Source organism: Amphiprion ocellaris, chromosome 8, assembly GCF_022539595.1.
Source record: "Amphiprion ocellaris isolate individual 3 ecotype Okinawa chromosome 8, ASM2253959v1, whole genome shotgun sequence".
Lineage (NCBI taxonomy): Eukaryota > Metazoa > Chordata > Actinopteri > Pomacentridae > Amphiprion > Amphiprion ocellaris.
In genome coordinates this window covers 3,340,796-3,363,468 of record NC_072773.1, presented here as the reverse complement: position 1 = coordinate 3,363,468, position 22,673 = coordinate 3,340,796, and the positions used below count along the sequence as shown (strand labels likewise).

Below are 22,673 nucleotides of genomic sequence, written 5' to 3'. Positions count from 1 at the left end.
GCTAGTCTGCCTGACTTTGTACTTCCAAAACAACACCAAGTGAAATAGGAACTGAATTCTGATTTGATATAGGAGTTTTAGCTAAAAAGTTGTCGGGAATAATACTTTGGGCATTTGATGAAGTCAAAATAAATAAATACAAGTTTACATTAAAAAAATGGGATTTTTCAAATGAAAATGTTAGGATTTCTTCTTTCTACAGCTCTATAACCAGTACACTTTAGAAGATGAAGTGAACCTGTCTTGGCATTTACTCTTTATGCTAAGCTAAGCTAACCACCTGTTGACTCTAATTTCACACTTTAAACAAAATGAGAGGCGCATCAGAAAATCAAAGCCAAAATATTACCAATATTACCACAGAGACCCTAAAACAATATAAATCATCTAAATAATAATGTTGTAAACAAAGAAAATAAACTCATAGTTTCACTTTTGTACGTTATCCTGCTAAAGAAATCAAAGTTGAGTGTCACAGTGCAGATAAATCAGCCAGGAGGAGGAAGGGTGATCTGTGATGGGCAACTTCTGTCAAGACTTTCCTTTCATATTCAATAATCAGTGATGTGGTTTGGCATAAATGTTGTAAAGACCCGTTTCTTAAAAAGAACATGACTGTTGCCCAATCACGGGCCTCCGTGGAGGGAGGCGGGGACAAGCAGGGCCAATCAGGGCAGCCATGAGGGACTCGCACACAGGACACGGTAACTCCATGAAGATCCAGAACATCGTGATGCCCCAAAACTGTCATATTTAAAAGTCAAACCTGCTAGAACTGGTCACATCCAACAGAAACCAATTAATTATCAGACTAAATTTATCAAATGATTAAACTGAGGCGACACAAAGCTGGTTTCCATCTACCTGTTGCTATGTGGGTCATTCCAGAATTGGAGGACTGGTTACAACTTACACATCATAGAGTGTCTACAAAGACACAACATTCAGTTACATGTATCTGGAACTGAATGATCTAGTATTTTACTTTATGATCAAAATGACAAAAGTCAGACAAAAAATGACAGAAAAACAACAAAAACAAGACAAAATATTACAAAAACAAGACACAAAGTGACAAAAAAAGGAGACGACATGAAACAAAACAAAAAAGAGACAAAACATTCTCCAAAAAGTTGCAAAGCAACCAAAAAACAGACACATGACAAAACGAAACAAAAAACTAAACAAGTGAGACAAAAAAAAACACAAAACAGCACAAATGATACACAAAACAATGAATAAAGCAAAATACAAAATAACAAAAATAAGACAAAAAACACAAGCGAGACAAAAAGGAAACAAAACGACAAAAACGAGAAACAAACGACAAAAGTCAGTAAAAAAACAACAAAAACAAGACAAAATATTACAAAAATGTTGATGGTCTAGAAATTATTTTAAATTTATAGTTTTACAAATTTACAATTTGCAGCGAACATCTTTTCTGTATTTTTACTCTTCACAAAGTCGTCCCATGGGCCGGATTGGACCCTCTGGTGGGCTGGTTTTGGCCCACGGGCCACATGTTTGCACCCCTTATTTATGGCATTGTAACTGCTCCATATTACACAGAGTATATTTCTGAGTTGTGTCTATTTCTAGCGATGTTTGGTTTGTTTCTATGAGGTGCAGGACTTTACATTGGAGTAAAAATTTAGCCAACAGTGAGTAAAACAGTGACAGGAGTAGAAAACGCCTAGAAGATGCCTGGATGAGTCTCGTGTCCTGTGTGACGTAACAATGCAGGAGGCCAGATATTGACTGCTCAGTAGTTCTTGGAAGATCAATATATGACAAAAGCCAAGACGTGAACAGGACGGAAACATTCAGGGGGAAGCAGCTGAAGCAGTGAGCCTGAAAAGAACCAGAATCCACAGTTAATCTGCTGGGATGGAGCCTGGCGGTGGAGGTGAGCATTTCCCAGGAGGCCAGTGTTAGTTAGTGTGAAGTACAGAAATATTCCTTTACCACACTTTGTTCAAGAGGCTGAGGTGAGTCTAGATAAACCATAAAGCACATTTCAGGCAACGCCGGCGTGTCACTGGGTGTCTGTGGTGAACCAGTGATCACTGGTGATCAGTGTGTTTCCACAGCAACATGTTGCATGTAGCCGCTAAACACAACTTCATGCTAGGAAAAATGGTACCAAATGGTGTCCTCCGATTCTGATGTAAATTCTTTAATGAAATTTACCAGGTGACTGCTAAAGCACATGACAACAGTCTCTGAGGTGACAACACATCCACACAGGTCTTTACTGCGATTAAATCCACCTTCTATGATTATATGAACACTGAGAACTTCAGTTTAGTTACCACTGATGGTGGAATTTTACTGAATAATTGTTGACTTTTCACTGATCAGCCACAGTTAACAAACCGTATAGCCGCCTGTCAAGCTTTCAGTTTCTTAAAATGTTAAAGTAGTGCACAAATAGTTTCTGTGATTCTTAAGATAACCTGCATTTGAAGAGTTTGGAGTCTTTTGTTTAGTTAAACCAAAAACATAAGAGCAGGAAAAATGTATTTAACTTTGCATCTGGGTCATTCCAAAACTAGAGGACATTTTACATCCCACTCATCAAATTTCAAATAATCCATGTACAAAATACTAAAACATGCAGTTGTTGTGTAAATATTCTTGTCCTGAGACAGAATCTAAAAAACTAGGAGAAAAGAATGTTTGAAAATATTTTTAAGATACCATAAAAGTCTGGATTTCCCCCTAAAATACCATTTTTCTCTTGTCCCACCCCTCTGATGACCAAACTGGATCTCAAATAAAACAGTTAAAATGAAATTTAAATTTCCGTTTTTTGTAATTATTTTTTTCATTGATGTCTTTTGTAATTATGGGAACACTTGTTTAATTAATATAAAATTTTAAATAATAATTATTATTCACGGAACCCTGTTAGCATAACCTTTTTAGCTGGTAGAATAAGAAGAAAACAGTGAATCACATGATACACTGGAATTAACATCATCAGTTTTTCAAAAGAATGAGTAGAGCAAAGTCTTCTCTTCTATTTTTCATATTTTCATAACATTGTCAGCCTCGATTGAATGTCTCACTCTACCTCATATGATCAGGATCAGACTCATAGTTTTTACTGTTTTCCATCAGTCAGTTTGTCCTCTTGGTCAGCAGTAACAGCAGCTAAATATCTAGCTTCTACTGCTGAGAAAAAGATCACATTAGCATGGATTAGCAACCCTGTTACTGTGATTAGAGTAGGGTTAGCAAACAACACAGAAAACATGGAATAAAAATGCTACCAGTGATGTGTAAGCTGAGCCAATCAAGCCTTTGATAGTTTATTACCTATTATCAATCAATATGGAGCAGAAATCAGTAAAAGAGTAGGTTATTTTTCAAATATTCTGAAGCCCAAATGTCGTCCAATTCTGAAATGACCCATTTACTGTCTGTAACACAAGCTACAATCTTTAGCATGCCCGGCTAACAAACTTTGCTGTAAAATGTTATAATCTTTAACAAACCATTAACTCACTAGATAGTATGATGCTCTTGAAGGAAAAGCACTGGATATTTGTATTTTTCGACTTTATGTTGGTGGTGAATGCTCTTTTTATTCTGACAGATGAACTGTTGTGATGGACGGAAATTAATTTAAATTTTCTCAATTTTGTTAAAAATTTCACATGGATATACACGACTGTTCAAAAGTTTGGGGTCACCCAGACAATTCCATGTTTTCCATGAAAACTCCCACTTTTATTCATGTGCTAACATAACTGCACAAGGGTTTTCTAATCATCAATGAGCCTTTCAACACCATTAGCTAACACAATGTAGCATTAGAACACAGGAGTGATGGTTGCTGGAAATGTTCCTCTGAGGACTCGTCTTCGAAATTTGGAAGTGTTTTTGTCATCAACTTTATTCTAAAAAGTTCTGTGAGCTTTTAGAGTTTGTTATCAGTTAAAATCTGCAACAACTGAAAGCTTGACAGATGTAGCAGCGGCTAACGGCTAATTAGCTCATAGGCTGCCTGTGTGCTGTTGTTGGTCATGCTAGCTTCCAGGATTAGCTTTAGTGGCTACAGTGCACGTGAGAGCGGCAGCTACAGCTACTGAGCATGCTCTCTGAGACTGTAACTGAAGTGTGGCTCACGCAGGCGGAGCCGGCACAGGAATGGCCACCGGCGCCGAGGCCGCTGGCGCCGCCGTCCCCGACCCGGACGCCGGCTTGGACACCGGCACGGGCGAGGACGCCAGAATTTGCTGCAAGCGGCGTTTGGGCTGCAGCGCCTTCAGAGGGTTGAATCTGAGGAGGGAAAGACGAGAGACAGGAGGACACACTGGAAAAAATGCCCCTCTCAAAATGAAAAAAAAATTACTTCAAGGAACTTTTACCTTGAAATAAGTGAAAAATAGAACAAGTGAAAAATGGCGTGGTAAGATTTCTATAAATGAGATATGATATTTAGAATAATGAGATCTTAAAATTAGCGGGGAAAACTTATTTTAAGCTCTATTTTACCAGGATTGTCAAGCTTAGGTGTCTGAAAATAAGCCAGATATGCTAAAAAACAAAAAAAAGCAGTTTTTCACCTAAAAATAGATTTTTGTTTTCATGTAACCTTCTAATTTGAGATGTATTAACCCTCCTGTTGTCCTCATTTATGGGCACCAAAAAATATTGTTTCCTTGTCTGAAAAAAATCCGAAAAATCAGCAAAAAAAAATCCCAAAATTTCTGAAAATTTGCAAAACCGCCAGGAAGAAAATTCCACTAATTCCTTAAACGTTTCCCTTAAAAGTTTTATTAAAAAAAAAAAAAAAAAAAAAATCCCCCAAATTTGGCAAGAAAATTCTAGGAAATATTTTCAAAAATGAGTAAAAATCTTCCAAAAAAATCCTAAAAATATCTAAAGTGATTACATATATATCAGTAAAACTTCTAATATTTTCGTTAAGAACATTCACATAAAAATCAACCAAAATCCAGCGAAATTTGATGGATTTTGGTTGATTTTATTTTTGGGAATGTTCTTAAACATTTTTAACATTTCTTTTTTTCCACCAAAAAATGTTCAAAAACTTCCCAAAAATGTTGAAAATGTGGACATCAGAAGTTTCACTGTGAAAATATTTTCTTTCCCACATTTTCAAACTTTAAAACGGGTTAATTTGCCCCCCAGGACGACACGAGGGTTAAACTTATTTTGAGTTTTCTTGTAAAATTCAACTCAAAACAAGATAATTTCAAGATTGTTTGACTTAACAAGATATTTAAGATGCACTGTCTTAAAACAAGTCCCTCCATCTGCTGAAATGTCTCTTGTTAAGTGAATTTATCTTAAATCAAGTGGGATGAGATATTTTGACTAAAAATAAGACAAACAGACTTGGTAAGAGTTTGGGTTTTTGCAGGACACCAGAGCTACAGATGGATCCTCAGCAGTAAAACCACAACCAGCAAACAGACGCCTTGGCTCCGGTTCAAACTGCATTCATCAGCCTGTGACCCACATAAAGCATCAGCTGGGGCAGAATTCTGATTAAAACACACAGAATTACTTGACGGTTGTAATTATTCAGCTGGTCAGCTGGTGCCAGAGATGCTTTCTGAGGTATTGAAGTGCTGACTGCGTGAACCAGGACCACCTCAGTAAATCAACAGTCAGTTTAAATCAAGTACAGCGACACAGAACATTCTGTACTACTGCAGCAGAACCCTGAAATCTGAGCCTGAACGCCTTAATGGACGAGCAGAAGTAAACCCTGAATCCCAGCAGACACCATGTTATCCTTTAACCTGCGTCCAGTAAACAGGAAGTCCAGCAGCTGCAGGAGGAAACATCAATACATTCAATAAACTGTGTGCTAGTCGACTACAGCTGGTTTATTTTAGGATCATTTTCCCGTCAATAAAACCACAAACCTCCATCAGAACCACTGGAGCTCATATAAGAAACTAAAATACTGATACGACCATGAATGCAAAGAGACGTAGAGGAGGTCTGGAGGGTTTGGAAGCAGAGTGGTCTGACCCACCTTCTGTAGTTCCTGAGAGAAATGGGTTCAAAGTTTAGTGTTTTCAAGAATGGTCTAATATTCACTGTAACGTTATATTTGCGTTGTGGGTTTAGACCACTTTGAAACTAAAATCTAGACCATAAAATATCACAGAAATGATCATTTTTAGTTTATCCTGAACAGATTTAAGAACTTTTTGGGGTTTTTTGAGTCATTTTGAGAAGATTTTTGTCATTTCTGACAACTTTTGTGTAATTCTGGACAAATTTTCTGTAGTCTTGAATCATTTTCAAGTCATTTTAAACAGATTTTGAGTCATTTTGGATAATCTTTAAAGCATCTTGGACAAATTTAGTGTCATTCTGCAAATTTTAGTCATTTGAGAGAAGTTCTGACTGATTTTGGATGATTTTCCAGTCATTTTAGACACATTTTGCATCATTTTGGATCATTTTTGAAGCATGTTGGACAATAAGGGTTTGGAAGCAGAGTGGTCTGACCCACCTTCTGTAATTTTTCAGAAAAATGGGTTCAAAGTTTTGTGTTTTCCAGAATGATCTAAAACATCCATTGTAATGCTATATTTGGGTTGTGGGTTTAGGCCACTTTGATACTAAAATCTAGACCATAAAATATGACAGAAATTATATAAAACTCAGTTCGTATTGTTTGTGGGTTAGACCGCTCTGCTTTTTATGGTGCCACTTTCTAGTCATTTTTAGTTTTAATTATTAGTTTATTTTACCTGACATTTTATTTTTAGTCTTTTCAAATCTGCCTTGAAGGCTTTTTCTTTGCTATAAGCTGTAATTAATGGTTTTTATCAATGGGTAATAAATGATCTATTAATGTTTTATGCATCAGTCATCAACTATACATTAGGACTAAGTCATCTCATTCTGCTCAGTGTCTCAGTTTTAACTCTTAAAACATCCTCATGTGTCATATAAATGCAAACCAGCAAGAAAAATGATTGCAACTCAAACTTAAGGAACAAATGTTCAATTAATAAAGTCATTAATCACAACTCACAAACTCTTCTTAGAAAGTGATACCAAGTTGTGTAATAGCTCTTAGAACAGCTGGTTGAACTGGAGGAAATTTGTGATGTTAGAAAGATTTTAAATAATTATGTTTCAAACACAAACATGCAGAACTCACGTGGTACACAAACTGAACTAAAGAGGTCAAACATTAAGAGAAAAAAGAAAAGCGGCTGATGAAGGAACACTGTAGGAACACATTTACAGCATCAGTGCAGCTGCAGCTGTTTAAAACATCTGGATCTGTAATAATCACACATCTCTCAGAGTTACACTGAAGCTTCTGACACTTTCTTTCAGCAACGTAGGAAACTTCAACCCTGCAAGCAGGGAATGTTCCCAGAACTTTAGCAAATGTTACCTACAAGTTCTAATAATGTCTGAAAGAAAACATTTTAATCTGATGTTTAAAGAACGTTTTCAGGATATTTATCATTTCTAATAATGTTCCTGTGAGGTTAAAAGTGAACTAAGACAGAACGTTTTAACATTCAGAGGATGTTTGGAGGATGTTGTCAGATTATGTTCCATGATAACTAAAGACGAACGTTCTCAAACCAACATTCAGAAAATGTTCTCTAGATGTTATCGAGGCCTCAGAAGATGGAATGGGTTTTGTAGAAAATGTTCCTGTAATTTAAAATATTAACAAAGGTGGAACATTTTACCTGCAATGTTCTGAGGATGTTTTGAGGATGTTGCTGTTGAGAACGTTCCTCTATAAAACGTTCTCACAATGTTACAGTATAACAAAGGAAGGATGTTCTCAATTAAAATGAGTGAAGAATATTTTTAGAAATTTTGTTCAGACTATGTTAGAACTTCTTCAAGACTGTTGTCAAAGAAAAACATTTCTATTTTGAAGATTTTTTTTGTTTACTCCATAAATCCGTCACAGTTTGATGTTGTATCCTGAATGTGCAGCAGAATCCAAACCTTTAACTGCTGCTCTTTATATATAATAAGATCAAATAAAGAAGGAGGAACTTGACTTCACTGAGTAACATTTGTTGTTTTAAACTTGTGGTTCACATTTGACATTATTCATGAGCCTTAAATCCAAGCACTTGGTGGACAAAAGAACAGTAATTTTGGCACCAGAATCTACCGTCCAGTCGCCCTTTTAGTGACGATAAATGTAGACTTCTGTGTGGTTTCTGTAATGTGTCCTGATCTTGGTTAATGCACCAAAACAGCTGATTTGTTCCTGCAGTAATTGTGTTTGTTACAGACTGGAAAAGCTCCAGATGAAGAACTCATGGAGCTGGTTGGACAGTAAAGAGTGTGCAGAGTTTACTGCATCAATCAATCCCAGTCTGCAATCTAAAAACAAAGAAAAAAGCCTTGAATGTGCAGGAAAAGACAAACCTCTGACTGAAAAAAGTTACTGTGACTTCATTCAGTAACATAAACTCACAAGTTTTATAACACAAACTACTGTGCAATATGTTTGTTCTGCAAATGAGGGACACTTATGGCTCAGATTTGGCTGATCTTGGTTAATGCACCAAAACAACTGATTCGTTCCTGCAGTAATTCTGCTTGATACGGACCCAAATCACTTCTGAGGCAGAGCTGCATTTTGCTGTTGCTGTAAGTTGTTTTCTCTTATTTGCATCCTGCACAAGGTCAGACATTTCTATTCCCTGTATCCATGAAGAACATGCAACGGCTACATCCGTCTCCTGGTGATTCCTAAATATCATTACTTCTTTCTTCTAATTGCAAAAGTAGGACTTAGTTGCAGCACAATTTTGAGCATTCAGCACAGATTTCCGTCTTCCACTGCTACCTTACGTGGCACCAGTTATCAAAAAGCAGATCCTGATTGGCTACCTACCGGCGAGAACCCGACGTAGACCTCCGATTGGCTGGAGCAGGAGCAGACATGGAGCCGGACGAGCTCTAGTGCCACCTCAGGTTGTCTTTCTGTCCTCACTTCCCCTCCTCGTCCTTCAGCTCAGCACCGGGAGCCTGAAGCCTGCAGGAGAAAGATGAGAAATCTCACATACACCAACCAGGCTGAGTTTCTGCTGAGACATCCAGAGCTGCTGCTGCTGCTGCTGAGTCAAGCTGACACCGACTGGACATCAGCGGCCAATCAGCTCCCAGCCACGTGGGGGAACCGACCAATCACCCGTCCCATCTCAGCCCAAACACCGGGCGAAGGGAGACGACTTCTGCACCACCGTGTCCTTACGTCTATAAAGACTTTCTGCTCCCATGAGCCTCTTTGGCAGCATACGGCACAGATGTGGCGTCTCATGAACACTGAATGCCAGTCAGAGACCCTGCAAAGCCGACAGTAATGCTATTAAAAGCCGACAAAGACGTGCATGTCGCAGGTTTGTGACTCAGCTGTGGTGTATATGAATCTAAAAATACATCCGGAGATACAATCCTGTCAGCATCTGGTGGGAGCCGGGCAGGCAGAGGGAAAAAGGAAAAGCACAAGCAGGAGGAAGAGGATTATTCTCATCTATTATACATCAAACACAACTTGGGAGGCTCTTGACTTGCAGCTTTGTGAATGTGTGTGAATGTGAGTCCTGCTGTGACACTTGGATGTGTTGCGTTGTCTTTTTGCCAAACCACGACTCATCCAGAGACAAGTGTCCTCTCTCACAATGCAGCCGGCGAACACGGACATGTGGATTAATGGAAACTGAGCCTTTTATTCACTCTCTCTGCTGCTTAAATAACAGGTTATTCATTCAAATCCTGTAGATACCATTAAGCTGCCGACTGTAGAACTCCATCCATCTGAGCTCTGCTTTAAATCCTCCTGCTCTCTGTCTTTACTGCAGCTTTTCTCCTTCAACTGGTTCTAAAGAATCACAAGATATCCAATAACAACTGTTCTGTGAGACAACCATTGAAACATGAGACTTTGTAATGCATTTTGTTTATTTTATGATTTATTAAAGGTCTTCTGGAAATTGAAGAATATCATGTGGGTCAAAATATACATACAGCAATTTGAATTATCAATTTTGGTGATTTTCTTGTTAGCATGACCTCTCAACTTCTCGTGAGTGATTCCGATTGACTACAGCTGCTGACTTTGCAATGAATTAGAAGTCATGAACTGAGAGGATCCATGAAGAAGGAAGTTCTTCCTCCAGAAGCAGAACCTTAAAGCTCCACTCAAGTCTGCTGCTGATCACATGGACAAAGAAAAGGTCTTCTGGAGGAAAGTTCTGTGGTCAGATGGAAGAAAAACTGATCAGAAATATGTTTGGAGGAGAGAAGTTTTTAACCCCAAGAACTCCGAACCTGGACTGATTTCAGACTGTATTCTGACTGGTTCTGAACATTTTTTTGGACTGGTTTAGGTTTGATTATGGTCTTGGTTTTCAACCTTTTTAGGACTGATTTAGGACTGGTTTCAGACTGTCTTTGGCGGGTCTTTTTTAAACCTCAAGAACACCAAACCTACCATCAAGCATGGTGGTGGCAGTATCATGCTCTGTGGAACTGGAGCTTTACACAAAGTAAATGGAATAATGAAGGAGGAGGATGAAAATCTAAAACGATCAGCAGAAGGTTGATCTTGGACACAGTTGGATGTTTCAGCAAGAGTCCAAACACACATCAGACGTGGGAAAGAAATGGTTCCCTTTTTGATTTAGGAGCCCCGCATTTAAAGTGCGATATTTAATATAGCTGCCCCATATCTGAGGTGCCTTATTTGTTTAAAGGGGCCCTTATTTTTGCTATGTTACTTGATTTAAGGGCCCCACATTAGAAGTGCGTTACTTGATTAAGAGGCCCCATATTTGAGGTTAGTTTCTTGACTTAGAGGCCCTTCAGAACACATTTTCTTTGTACCTGCTCTGTGTTTGCGATCGTGCAGAGGTCAACATTGTGCTGAGTCGTGGTTGCTGTGATGCAAGCGACGGTTAACGCTAACTAGCCTAGCTTAGCATAGCAGCCTCTGACTAGTGTCATTCAGTTTGTTTGAGCAAGCTAGCTTTAAATCATATATTTAAATTAATTCACTGAGAGATACTTGAATTAAAATATCTAAATTTACATATTTTTTAGTACATACTGTGTTTTTCCTGCAGTATTTAGGAGGCTTTGTGAAAACAGTGGTTGAATAATGAGCCTTTAAGAGCAGAAAATGAAGGTTTTATAGCTTTATTATCACTGTATAGGACTACATAGTGCAGTACTTTCTGTTGAGCAGCTTAAATAAGCTGCTCAACAGAAAGTACTGCATTACGTCATCCGATACAGTGATTATAGTAGTTGCAGTGCTGATCGTTTGACTGTTTCACTCCACACGGCGTGACGTTGGCTTCTGGAAGGCAGCATGTTGTCCTGCTGCTCTGGCTGCTGTCACAACACATCAAACCAGGCCACAGCACATCATACAGGATTTATTAAGTCAGGCCTGTTACGTAACACCACGCAAGCAGATCCTGCCACAGACAGAAAGCAGGTGCAAGAAAAAAAAAGTGAGGTGAAAGAGGAGGATGATAATCTGGACACTAATCTGTATCTGCAGCAGAGGAGTCACTGCAGTTTTTCCTATAAAAGACGCTGTGTCCTTGCTTTCGAAGCACAGAGTGACCTTGACTAATCTCAAACGTTCTGCAGTGCCGGTGCATGAAAACACCGGCAGCAGAAAACTGCAACAACACCTAATGCACAAAAAGAGCATAGACACAGAGACACAAAGGGGTAATAAATCTAAACTTCCTCGTCGGGACTGCAGCAACTCACGACTCACACCTCATGGGTCGGACGGAAGGAGGAGGTGTGGAGGGAATCTATGACTCACACGAGCTCAAAGCCTCATCAGGACGGTGGAGGTCTACAAACTGTCAGACAGCCCCGAGCTCCTCAACACTGAGTCACCGAAGCATCAGAGCAGCTCCTGCTGAGTGTTGGAGTGTCGCTCATCCAAAGACCCTCCGGTTCCTCAACACTTTCTGGTGTTAATCAGTGAGAAGAACAGAATCTCTTTCAGTACTCGCTCTGTGGTTGTTTGTGATCACGCAGAGGCCCCCACAGTTTAGGTTACTTGATTTATGAGCCCCATAATTCAATTCAATTCACAACATATTTCATCTCATAGCATTTAACTTAGTAAGGTGAAGACTTTACGAATTATAGACGGAGAACAGAAAACCCAATAATCCAAAACTGCCTTTGGGCTCCACATGAGCAATCAGTCCGTAACATGGGAAGGAACCAAAAAAATCAGCTGCGTTACTTGATTTAGGGGCCCTGCATTTTAGATAACTTACTTGTTTTAGGGGCTCCATATTTGGGATGCGTTACTTGATTTAGGGGCCCTGTGTTTGAAAAGGTTTTCTTGATTTAGGGACCCCAAATTGGAGGTGTGTCACTTGATTTATGGCCCCACATTTGAGGTGCATAACTTGATTAAGTGGCCCCATATTTGAAGTGTAATATTTCATATATAGGCCCAATATCTAAAGTGCGTTAATTGATTTACGGGTCCCCATATTTTAGATAACTTACTTAATATAAGGGCTCCCTATTTGGGGTGCTTTGCTTGATTTGGGGCCCCATATTTTAGATATATTGCTTGATTTAGGGTACTAAATACATTGACTCCATATTCGAGGTGAGTTATTTGACTTAGGGGCCCTTTAGAACAGATTTTCTTTCTACCTGCTCTGTGTTTGTGGTCGTGCAGAGGTCAACATAGTGCTGAGTCGTGATTGCTGAGATCAGCAGTCTGTCATCTTGTACTAAGTGACCATCTGCTGTCAGTGTTCATTACTTTCAGTTTGACATAAAAGAAACGTCATATTAATGCTGCTATTCCATTTCAACACACCCAATGAGCAGGTCTGCACAGTAACATCAGAAATGACTGGGACTTTTCTACTGTTAAAACAGACCATTTACATTAATGGGATAACATTATATACTGTAAAAACCCCAGGAGCTTCAGTAAAAAGCAACTGGACTTCTCTTTTAGGTTCTTTAAGGGCTTTTAGGTCCAACAACATTGAAGAACTTCAACTTAATGTAATTGAAACAAACAAACACAACATGGAAAGCAATTTTAATTTAGCTAAACCCGAACTTAAAACAATAAAACCTAAAATAAGTTGGTACAACTAGCACATCCTAAAGTTGAGTAAACTAAAAAACGCTTTTTCTGCCACAAGTCATCTGGGGTTTTCTTCGAATAGGATTACCAAAAAACAGCAAGTCGAACGTCAAAATCATATTTTACGTTCTACGTTTGGGGAACAATTGTACACTTCAAGTTGGCTTTCTGTTACATTAAGTAACAACAATGCACATTTGTTCATTTAATCCGGATGCACCTCATTCAACAGAATGAGGTGCATGCTACCAATTGAAATGGTGAGTTTTCCTCAAGGGAGTTGTAAGTTGACTACATAGATTCCTTCAAATTGCCCAGAAAACCTCCAAGGAAAGTCGCCCAGGAAGCAACTTTAAGGTGCAAAGGAGAAGCAACTTCACTCTGAGCTCCTCACCGTGTCTCCAAAGTCATATCCAGCCACCTTTCAATAGAAATCCATTTCTGACACTTGCATTCATCCACTATCTCACTCTTTCGGTCACCAACCAAAGCTCATGACCATAGCTGAGGAATGGAATAAAGATCAGCCTCTAAATCTTCACCATTATAATCCAGTACAACACCGCTGACATTACCCCAGTCTGTCTATTTTAAATTCCCTTTAAAACAACATGTCAAGATACTAAAACTTCTTTGCTCGTGGCAGAAACTAACCACCAATCCTGAGGGAGAAACCCATCAGTTCAGGCTCAGGTTAAAGTCTAAAGAAGAGAACAAAACTACATCATCTGCACAAAAGCAGACACAACTCGGAGGTTGTCAAACTGGACAACCTCCTCATCCCAAATGCATTTTGAGATCCAGTCCATGAATATTTCAAACGGGATCGAAGACATTGGAGTAACCCTAAAGGAGTCCAACACCCACCGGAAACCTGTTGGACTTTGTGCCAAGAATACAACCCTAACCCTATTCCTAGCACATTTCCTAGAACGTCAAACTACTTTTAACACTTCATACAAATATTGAAACCAATTTCAATCCATAGCACTTCAGTAAATTACAGTCCTGTATTTCTATCCATGTCTAATGTAGATAAAAAAGGTTAATTATCTCTTTGGGCTCATAATTTCTTAGTGACATCCATCATATTTCTGCACACGATTCCCCCAAACTGCACAAGTAGAGGCACTTTCATCTGATTTGAATAAAACATCTGTGAGCTGAATTCAGGGCTGCTTCTCCCTTCGGCAAAGTCTCTAAATCTGAGTAGATGATGACTCATTCTCTCATCTGGATAGACTACAGTCAGCAGCTCTATTAGCATGCTGCCTGGGAAGCACAATGCTACGACCCACCATGTGTGGCTCAGTAAGTGATATAAATACTCACAAAGCTGTGCAGAAAAAAGACCAGGTTAAAGCTTTCTTATGACAGAAATCTGGGCTTTTCTTTCAGGTGAAAAAATGATGAAAAAACAACTGCAATGAAGCTAAAAAACAGTTTGCATGCTAGCTGCAGCCAGGTTCAGTCCCTGTAGTCTGCAGCAGTTAAAGCAGGAAAACAAGATGCCGGGAATTCCTGTTTCACATTAAACACAGAGGTCATTAAGTTACAGATAAGAGCTTCAATCTTCTAGATTTCATTATCAAATGTCCTGGTTTCATATAGTTTAATGAATGTTGTTTAGAAAACCATGGAAAAACCATATAGAACATGTATGTAATCCTCCTCTCTTCCAGCAAATAATAATAATCAGCCAATCTATCATTAGGAAAATGTGTGTTTTACTGTCTGTTTTATTCTTATTATATTTAAGATTCTATTATTTTAGATATGCTCTTTGCACTGTAAAAGAATAATGCCTTTGTTGTGATTTAATTGGTACTGCTGTGTGCTGCTGAATTTATGATTAAAACACACGTTAAGATTCTCTAGATTTACACCACTGTTCAAAAGTTTGGGTTCATCCAGACAGTTTCATGTTTTCCATGAAAGCTCACACTTTTATCCATGTGCTAACATAACTGCACAAGGGTTTTCTAATCATCAATTAGCCTTTCAACACCATTAGCTAACACAATGTAGCATTAGAACACAGGAGTGATGGTTGCTGGAAATGTTCCTCTGTACCTCTATGGAGATATTCCATTAAAAATCAGCTGTTTCCAGCTACAATAGTCATTTACCACATTAACAACCCAACCAGGGACGGGAGTTAAAAATTAGCTCAATGCTACACACTCTATATGTAATGCATCAGTTCTATGTGTTTTATGATAAGTGCATGGTCCCTGATCAAATAAATGAATAAATAAAATAAAATAATATGTAAAATTGTGCAGTCATTAAAAACACAAATTCAGTGTAATTTGTCCTTACTGTGATAGAAACAGCGACGATTAATCCGAATTTGAAAAAGAACGTCCGTTCTTGCTTGCTGAAACAATAACGCTTAATTAAAGCAACTACTACATATTTAGCATAATATTAGTTTGCTGCTGTGTTTGTTTGTTTACATGCTGTACACACAGATGCTGCAGTAAAGGCTGTCAGGGCCGTTTCAGTTACGCTGCTAATTGTGAAAGCCACTTCTAATGGAAAACATAAAGATCAGAGTGGACAGGAGCATAAAGAGCAACGGCTGTTTCCTGCGTTTGCTCCTGCAGATTGAAGGATTGAAAGTGGTTTGCTGGAGATGAGTCAAGCATAAATCCACTCACACATTCATCAGATCCCTCCTGGGTAAACGCAGGTTACAGATAATCTTTGGTGCAGAGCTCAAACAAAACAAGGACTTTTTGTTTTTGTTGCACAGATCGGGTCAATCCTGCAGAGTCACTGTAGTGCTGCAGACGAGCTTCAGCTGAGACGAGGAAACGCCGTGTTACTGCTGGACATTTAGAGGATTAAATGGAAAAGAAGAGGTCGAGGAGGATCTGATACAGCAGAATTTACTGAAGCTTTCATAAAATATCTTAAATAATCAGGCAGGATTTGTCAACATTTTCTTAATCGATGGATTTAGCCCTCATTTAGCTTCGGGTTAAAAAGCACTGCTGCACTTCAGAAGGACTTTCTGCATAATCAGGTCAAACGCTCAAAATACTGAATACACTGTGGGTTTGTCAGAAATGAGAGCGAGTCTCTGCCTCACTGATCACGCTAACCGTCTGTGTGAACTATTTATTCTCAAAGACGAACAAAGACCATTGATAAAAACAGGAAATCAATATTCCCAATCACATTACAGTGAAGGAGACAGAAGACATTCATCTCTTCCTCATCCAGCAGACAGCATCATTTAAAGTGGTGTTTGCGGTTATTCAGTGCACAACGCCAACATTCACTCTCTTCTAGCTCCATTCTGGCCTCCACCAGCTCATGACTAAAGTATATTTCCAGTGCTGACAAATGTTTCACCACATTCACCGGAGAGTTGCTGACTTTGGCTGATATCTGTTGGGTCGTTCCAGAACTGGAGGACATTTTACGTCCCAAAATTTCAAATAATCCATGCACAAAATACTAAAACATGCAGTTGTTGTGTAAATGTTCTTGTCTTGAGACCAAATCTAAAAAAAACTAGGAGAAAAGAATGTTTGAAAATATTTTTAAAATACCAAATCCGCCTGGAGTTCCCCTTAAAATTCCATTTTTCTCTTGTCCCACCCCCCTGATAACCAAATTTAATCTCAAATAAAACAGTTAAAATGTAATTTAAATCTCCCTCTTTTGGGTATTATTTCTTTCATTGATGTCTCTTGTAATTGTGTGAGCCTTTTTTTAAATCAACATAATATTTTAAATAATTATTATTATGCTTGGAACCTATGCATAACCTTTTTAGCTGGTAGAAGAAGAAAACAGTGAATCACATGACAGAACATTGTCAGCCTTGATTGAATGTTTCACTCTACCTCATATTATCAGGATCAGACTAATTCTTTTACTGTTTTCCATCAGTCAGTTTGTCCTCTTGGTCAGCAGTAACAGCAGCTAAATATCTAGCTTCTACTGCTGAGAAAAAGATCACATTAGCATGGATTAGCAACCCTGTTACTGTGATTAGAGTAGGGTTAGCAGACAACACAGAAAACATGGAATAAAAATGCTACCAGCAGAAAATTGTAAAAGAGAAGTTTAATTTTTCAAACATTTTGAAGCCCAAATGTCGTCTAATTCTGGAAGGACCCATATAGTCTGATTATTAGAGCTTTTTCCCCCGTAAAAACTCTTGGCAAATGGTGCAAAATGGTAAGATAGAACCAAAACAATGAGCTCAAAGACACCAAGATGTTGCACAGAGCTGAGTAGCCAACTTTAGTTAATGTGATAAAGAAATATTTCAGCACTAAGAGGCACAATTAAATGCTTTTATACTAAAAATGGATGTTTGACTACTTATTGGAATCTCAGTTAGCAACAAACCTGCAGAAATTTAAAAACATTTTCTTTTGTGTTTTTATACTCGATAATCAACTTCACTGTTTTTTTCAGCCTCAGTTCCTGCTGTTCTGTTTTTACCTCGATTTCAGCCATAAAACTCTAAAAACCTGCTGTAGGTAGCATCAAACAGCAGACAGACTCAGTTAGCAACTAGCATGTGAGCATAGTGCAGCTAAAAAGACCAAAACATGGCTGCTAATAAATGCTAATGTGGCTAACTAACTGCAGGATGCAACGGTTGGCTAATTTTCCACATTAGCATAAAAGGTGACAACATGTTTGCAGCTTGTTTCTGTTGTCCCCAAGAGGCCAAAATGTTTTTCTGTTGCAGATTTAAACCTTTTCTGTGAAGGTCTTTTAAACATATTGTTACAGGTTTGCATGTGAACCAGAAGGTTTGAGGACAACTACATGATCTTATTAGTCCTTTCCCCTCACAGCTACTCAGCTAATAGTAACACCAACTCCAATTAGCGTACGGTGCAAACAACTGGAATTGAAAGTGACACGTTTTGCTGCACCTAGAGGCTAAAATCACTGAAATGGAAATGCTGTTTTCTCCTCTGGAGCATGAGGAGCCACAGAGTTAAATGGTGTGATTTGCACCACAACCGACGGTCCAGCAGAGACCAGTTGCTCTACACCCAGGAGACATGAAAACACAGCAACGTTTAGCAGAAATAAAGAACCGAGATGAGCTGTTGCAGCGTCACACTTCCAGGCTTCAGTAGTTCTGCCTGTGCTTGTAATTATTACCAGGATGAGAGATTTTCCCACCACCGGTGCATCTCAACAAATGCCATGCTGTGAAACTCGCTGCTAAGTCACCATGGCGACGGACGGTCCGCCACTCGTGTGGAACGTGAGCAGAAGGAGAGCCGCTATTGGCTGAGAGGAGCAGGACGGAGGAAGGAGGCTGCTGACAAGATGGCCAAGCAGCAGAGGACGAGTGTCCTGCAAAGAAACCACCTCGGAGGTTGATCATGTTCCTGCTCAGCCTCAGACGCTCCACAGACTTCATGTCAGCTGATCAATTAGTAAAGGTTCACATGCATGGCAGGACTGCTGAACATGAGCCCCAAGAGGTCAGGAGGCCCTCAGGACAGAACGTATGCTTGAAATGGCTGCTCCTTGTTGGAGATTCAACAAAGAAAGTGTCTCAAAACAACCACATGGACACTTAAAATTACTACAGAGAAACCCAGAATTACTACCATGCAAAGAAACACAAAGAGACTCAAAACAACTGCAAAGAAAAAAGCCCCAAATGAAAAAGACTTAGAGGACAATTTAAATAACTAAAACATTCAAAGTGATCCCAAAAAGACGCAAAACAGCTACAAGGAGACATAAAGTAATCAAAAACAGCAACAAAATTACACCTAAGAGATGCAAATCAGATACAGAGACACTCAAAGCAACCACAGAAAGAGTCAAGACGATTATGATACTTAAAAATACTTTCAAACTTCAAGGACCCACAAAACATCTCCAAGTAGACACAAAACAACCAAAAAAAGACACAATTACACCTAAGAGATGAAAAAATAACTCCATAGAGATTCAAAGCAAACATAAGAACACACAAAACAACCAAAAAGAGACAAATTGTAAAATTACAAAGATGCAAACCAGCTACAGAGACGCTGAAAACAACTACAGAAAGATTCAGGACGATCATGATGCTTAAAATGACTACAAAGTTTTGCAAAGCAACTTCAAAGACAATCGAAACATCTGCAAGAAGATGCAAAGCAACCAAAAACAGCAACAAAATTACACCTGAGAGATGCAAAATGAATATTAAGAGAGGCAAAGGCACTACAATGAAACACAAAATATATATAGATGTAAAACAACTGCAATGAAAATAAGCCTCAAAACAAAAAGTCTGGAGGAGAATTTAAAGAACTAAAACTTCCAAAGTGACTCCAAAAAGACCTACAAGAAGACACAAAGCAACCAAAAAGAGACAAAATGCAAAATTACTAAGATGCAATCAACTACAGAGATGCTCAAAATAGCTACAGAAAGATTCAGGACGATTATGATGCTGAAAATTACTTTCAAACTTCAAAGACCCTGCAAAACATCTGCAAGGAGACGCAAAGCAGCCAAAAAAAGACACAGTTACACCTAAAAGATGCAAAATGACTCCACAGATATTCAAAAGAACGGCAAAAAGCAACCAAAGAGAGACAAAATACAAAGTTAGTAAGATGCAAAACAACTACAGAAAAATGCAGGACGATTTTGATACTTAAAATTACCACAAAGATTTTCAAAGCAACTTCAAAGACCCTCGAAACAACTGCAAGAAGACGCATAGCAACCAAAAACAGCGACCAAATTCCACCTAAGAGATGCAAAATGACTCCAAAGAGATTCAAAACAACTAAAAACAGCAACAAAATTACAACAATAAGACTTCAAATGAATATTAAAAGATGCAAAGGTTCTACAGAGAAACACAAAATAAACCAAGATGCAAAACAACTGCAAAGAGACTCAAAATAACTCCAAGAAGACCAAAAACAATCAAAAACAGAAACTAAATGAACGCAAAGAGCGAAATGGAGCCACAGAGCCCTCTGTGTTCTGTTTATTTAGGAGTATCTGCATGTCTGTGGTGCATTTTTGCATTTTGCTGTATTTAAATGAAGGATTCTGATCTAAAGTAGGTGTCTTCTGTCTGTTTTGTTGTCAAACTGTTTTCATTTCAAGGTTATCCAGAGGATCTCCAGGGCAGAACCTCTACCTGAACTCAGTCCTTCTCTGGATCCTTCCCTGCTGACATCACACTCCGGCTTTCTGGGCTTTTATCGTGAAGATGTGGAAGAAAACTGTTGGTAAATTCAGTCAGACTGAGCTGCTGCAAACTGGATTAAGCTCCTCTATTGATTGGAGTAAAAGCCACGGAGAGTTGTGCCTCTGTCGTCCGTCAGGTGGGACTCTGTGCGTTTCTGCAAAAACACAAATGCTGCAAGGTCAAACCGCAGCGCCAGGAAACCTGTCACGACCGAGCCTGGACGGCACCGAGTCCGGGTTCTGGGCCGCAGCGAGCCGCTCCTGGACGCACGGAGAAGCAGGCAGATTTCATCCACCCAGAATTAAACCTCCAGCTGCTTGTGACGCTGAACCGGCGGGTATCTGCCGCCCAGAGGCCCCGGAGGGCACCGACATGGACGCACTGGATGACAAGACACGCAAAGCATCTGCCGGAGCGCAGTGCGCAGCGGCACCAAAACAAACCGAGCGAGCAGCACCACATCCTGCTCACATCCACGCAGCATTTCTGCTCCCTGATGTGCACCAGGACGTCCACGAGCCTCCGCAGCGTGACGGACGACACGGACACCGCCTCCTACCTGCGCCGTCGGTTCATCGCGTCCCTGCGGCTGCTGGCGCTGACGGAGCGGTGGTCCTGCCTCAGCGGCCCGGGGAGGAGTGATGGAGGAGCGGATGGAGGGAGGGGGAAGGCCGGGGGGAGGATGCAGGAGGTCGGGGCTGGGTGGGAGGAGAGGAACCAGAAGGACGGAAGCATCTGCGTCACGTTACGACGCTTTCTTTTTTCTCTTTCTTTATTTAAAGGGAAACGACACTAAATATGTTCTGATCAGGATTAAGATCAGATTTTTGTTTGGATTAGATTTTTTTTATTCGTCACATGAACATTACAGTGAAATGCAGTGATTGTCCACCAGGCTTTATAAATACAACATGTTAAAACAGGTAAAAATATAAAAGACACCAAACCCCCCCCCCCCCCAAAAAAAACCCAATTAATAATAATAAAAAATATACAAATAATACAAAAATACAAATATACTACCGTTCAAAAGTTTGGGGTCACTTAGAAACGTCCTTATTTTTGAAAGAAAAGCAGTTTTTTTCAATGAAGATAACATGAAATGAATGATAAATCCAGTGTAGACATTGTTAATGTGGTAAATGACTATTCTAGCTGGAAACAGCTGATTTTTAATGGAATATCTCCATAGAGGTACAGAGGAACATTTCCAGCAACCATCACTCCTGTGTTCTAATGCTACATTGTGTTAGCTAATGGTGTTGAAAGGCTCATTGATGATTAGAAAACCCTTGTGCAGTTATGTTAGCACATGGATAAAAGTGGGAGTTTTCATGGAAAACATGGAATTGTCTGGATGAACCCAACTTTTTGAACAATTGTGTAGGTAAAACTATAATATAAAAAAATACAAACAGATAAAACTGTAATATTTATGTAAATTACACAGTGCAAATGTAGCTGTGCACAAGTGAGGATGTGCATTCTGTGTGATGTTGCAATATTTATTACAATTATGTGTTTCTGTTCCTTGTTTGTGAGGTGCTGACTGGAGGTCAGAGTTTGAGGGAAAAAGTTCCTCCTGAGTCTGTTTTCTTCTTGATTTACTGTAACTCAGCTGCTGCCACCAGACTGATGGAGCTTTAAGGGTCGTTCCAGAACTGAAGGACATTTGGGCTTCAAAATATTTGAAAGATAAACCTTCTCTTTTACAATTTTTCTGCTCCATATTTATCAATAATAGGTGATAAACTATCAAAGGCTTGATTGGCTCAGCTTCCACATCAATGGTAGCATTTTTATTCCATGTTTTCTGTGTTGTTTGCTAACCCTGCTCTAATCACAGTAACAGGGTTGCTAATCCATGCAAATGTTAGCTTTTTCTCAGGATCAATTTGTTCAGCTCAGAGTATGTTTGGTGCTCGACTACCACAGTGAATGCATAGTCCTGACAGTGAAGCACACTGATGGAAGTGTGGCTATGACTTCTATGGCACCATGAATAGTTCTGACTATAGAGTTGCAAAATAAAAAGACTTGAATTTCAGAAATGAAAGGTGTTCTGTTTACACACAATTAAACTTGTGTTCTGACTTTAGCTGCATTGAGTTCCTGCTGTGGGACCATGTAATCTAAACTGTTAGTTTTTAATTTCACACAAATTCAGCTGTCAACACACACATGCAAATAAAGCTGCAACAATAATACCTTCATAAGAATGTGTTATGTTAAGACTAGATGGGCTCTTTTTCTGCTCAATGCTGCAGCCTACTGGGAATATTAAAGAAGCATTAAAGACTGAAACAAATGCAATAAATAAGCAATGACTGC

The 22,673-nt window shown here is 39.2% G+C and overlaps 1 protein-coding gene across 7 annotated transcripts in view; it reads right to left on the bottom strand.

Annotated features, from left to right (window-relative positions):
- snphb (syntaphilin b) overlaps positions 1 to 21,058 on the bottom strand; it is a 39,715-nt gene extending 18,657 nt beyond the window's left edge. For 4 of the 7 annotated variants that reach the window (XM_055012783.1, XM_055012784.1, XM_035940649.2 and 1 more), the window contains exons 1-3: positions 20,902 to 21,058; positions 8,888 to 9,028; positions 4,138 to 4,290 (exon numbers count right to left, since the gene is read on the bottom strand). In XM_055012783.1, the coding sequence (XP_054868758.1) occupies positions 4,138 to 4,290; positions 8,888 to 8,937 (203 nt within the window). In that variant the 5' untranslated portion in view covers positions 8,938 to 9,028; positions 20,902 to 21,058. Of the gene's footprint in view, positions 1 to 4,137; positions 4,291 to 8,887; positions 9,029 to 20,291; positions 20,440 to 20,901 lie in introns of those variants that run through there. The other 3 variants (XM_023293572.3, XM_023293575.3, XM_055012785.1) reach the window with 2 other exon arrangements.
- Between the last annotated feature and the right edge of the window lie 1,615 nt (positions 21,059 to 22,673).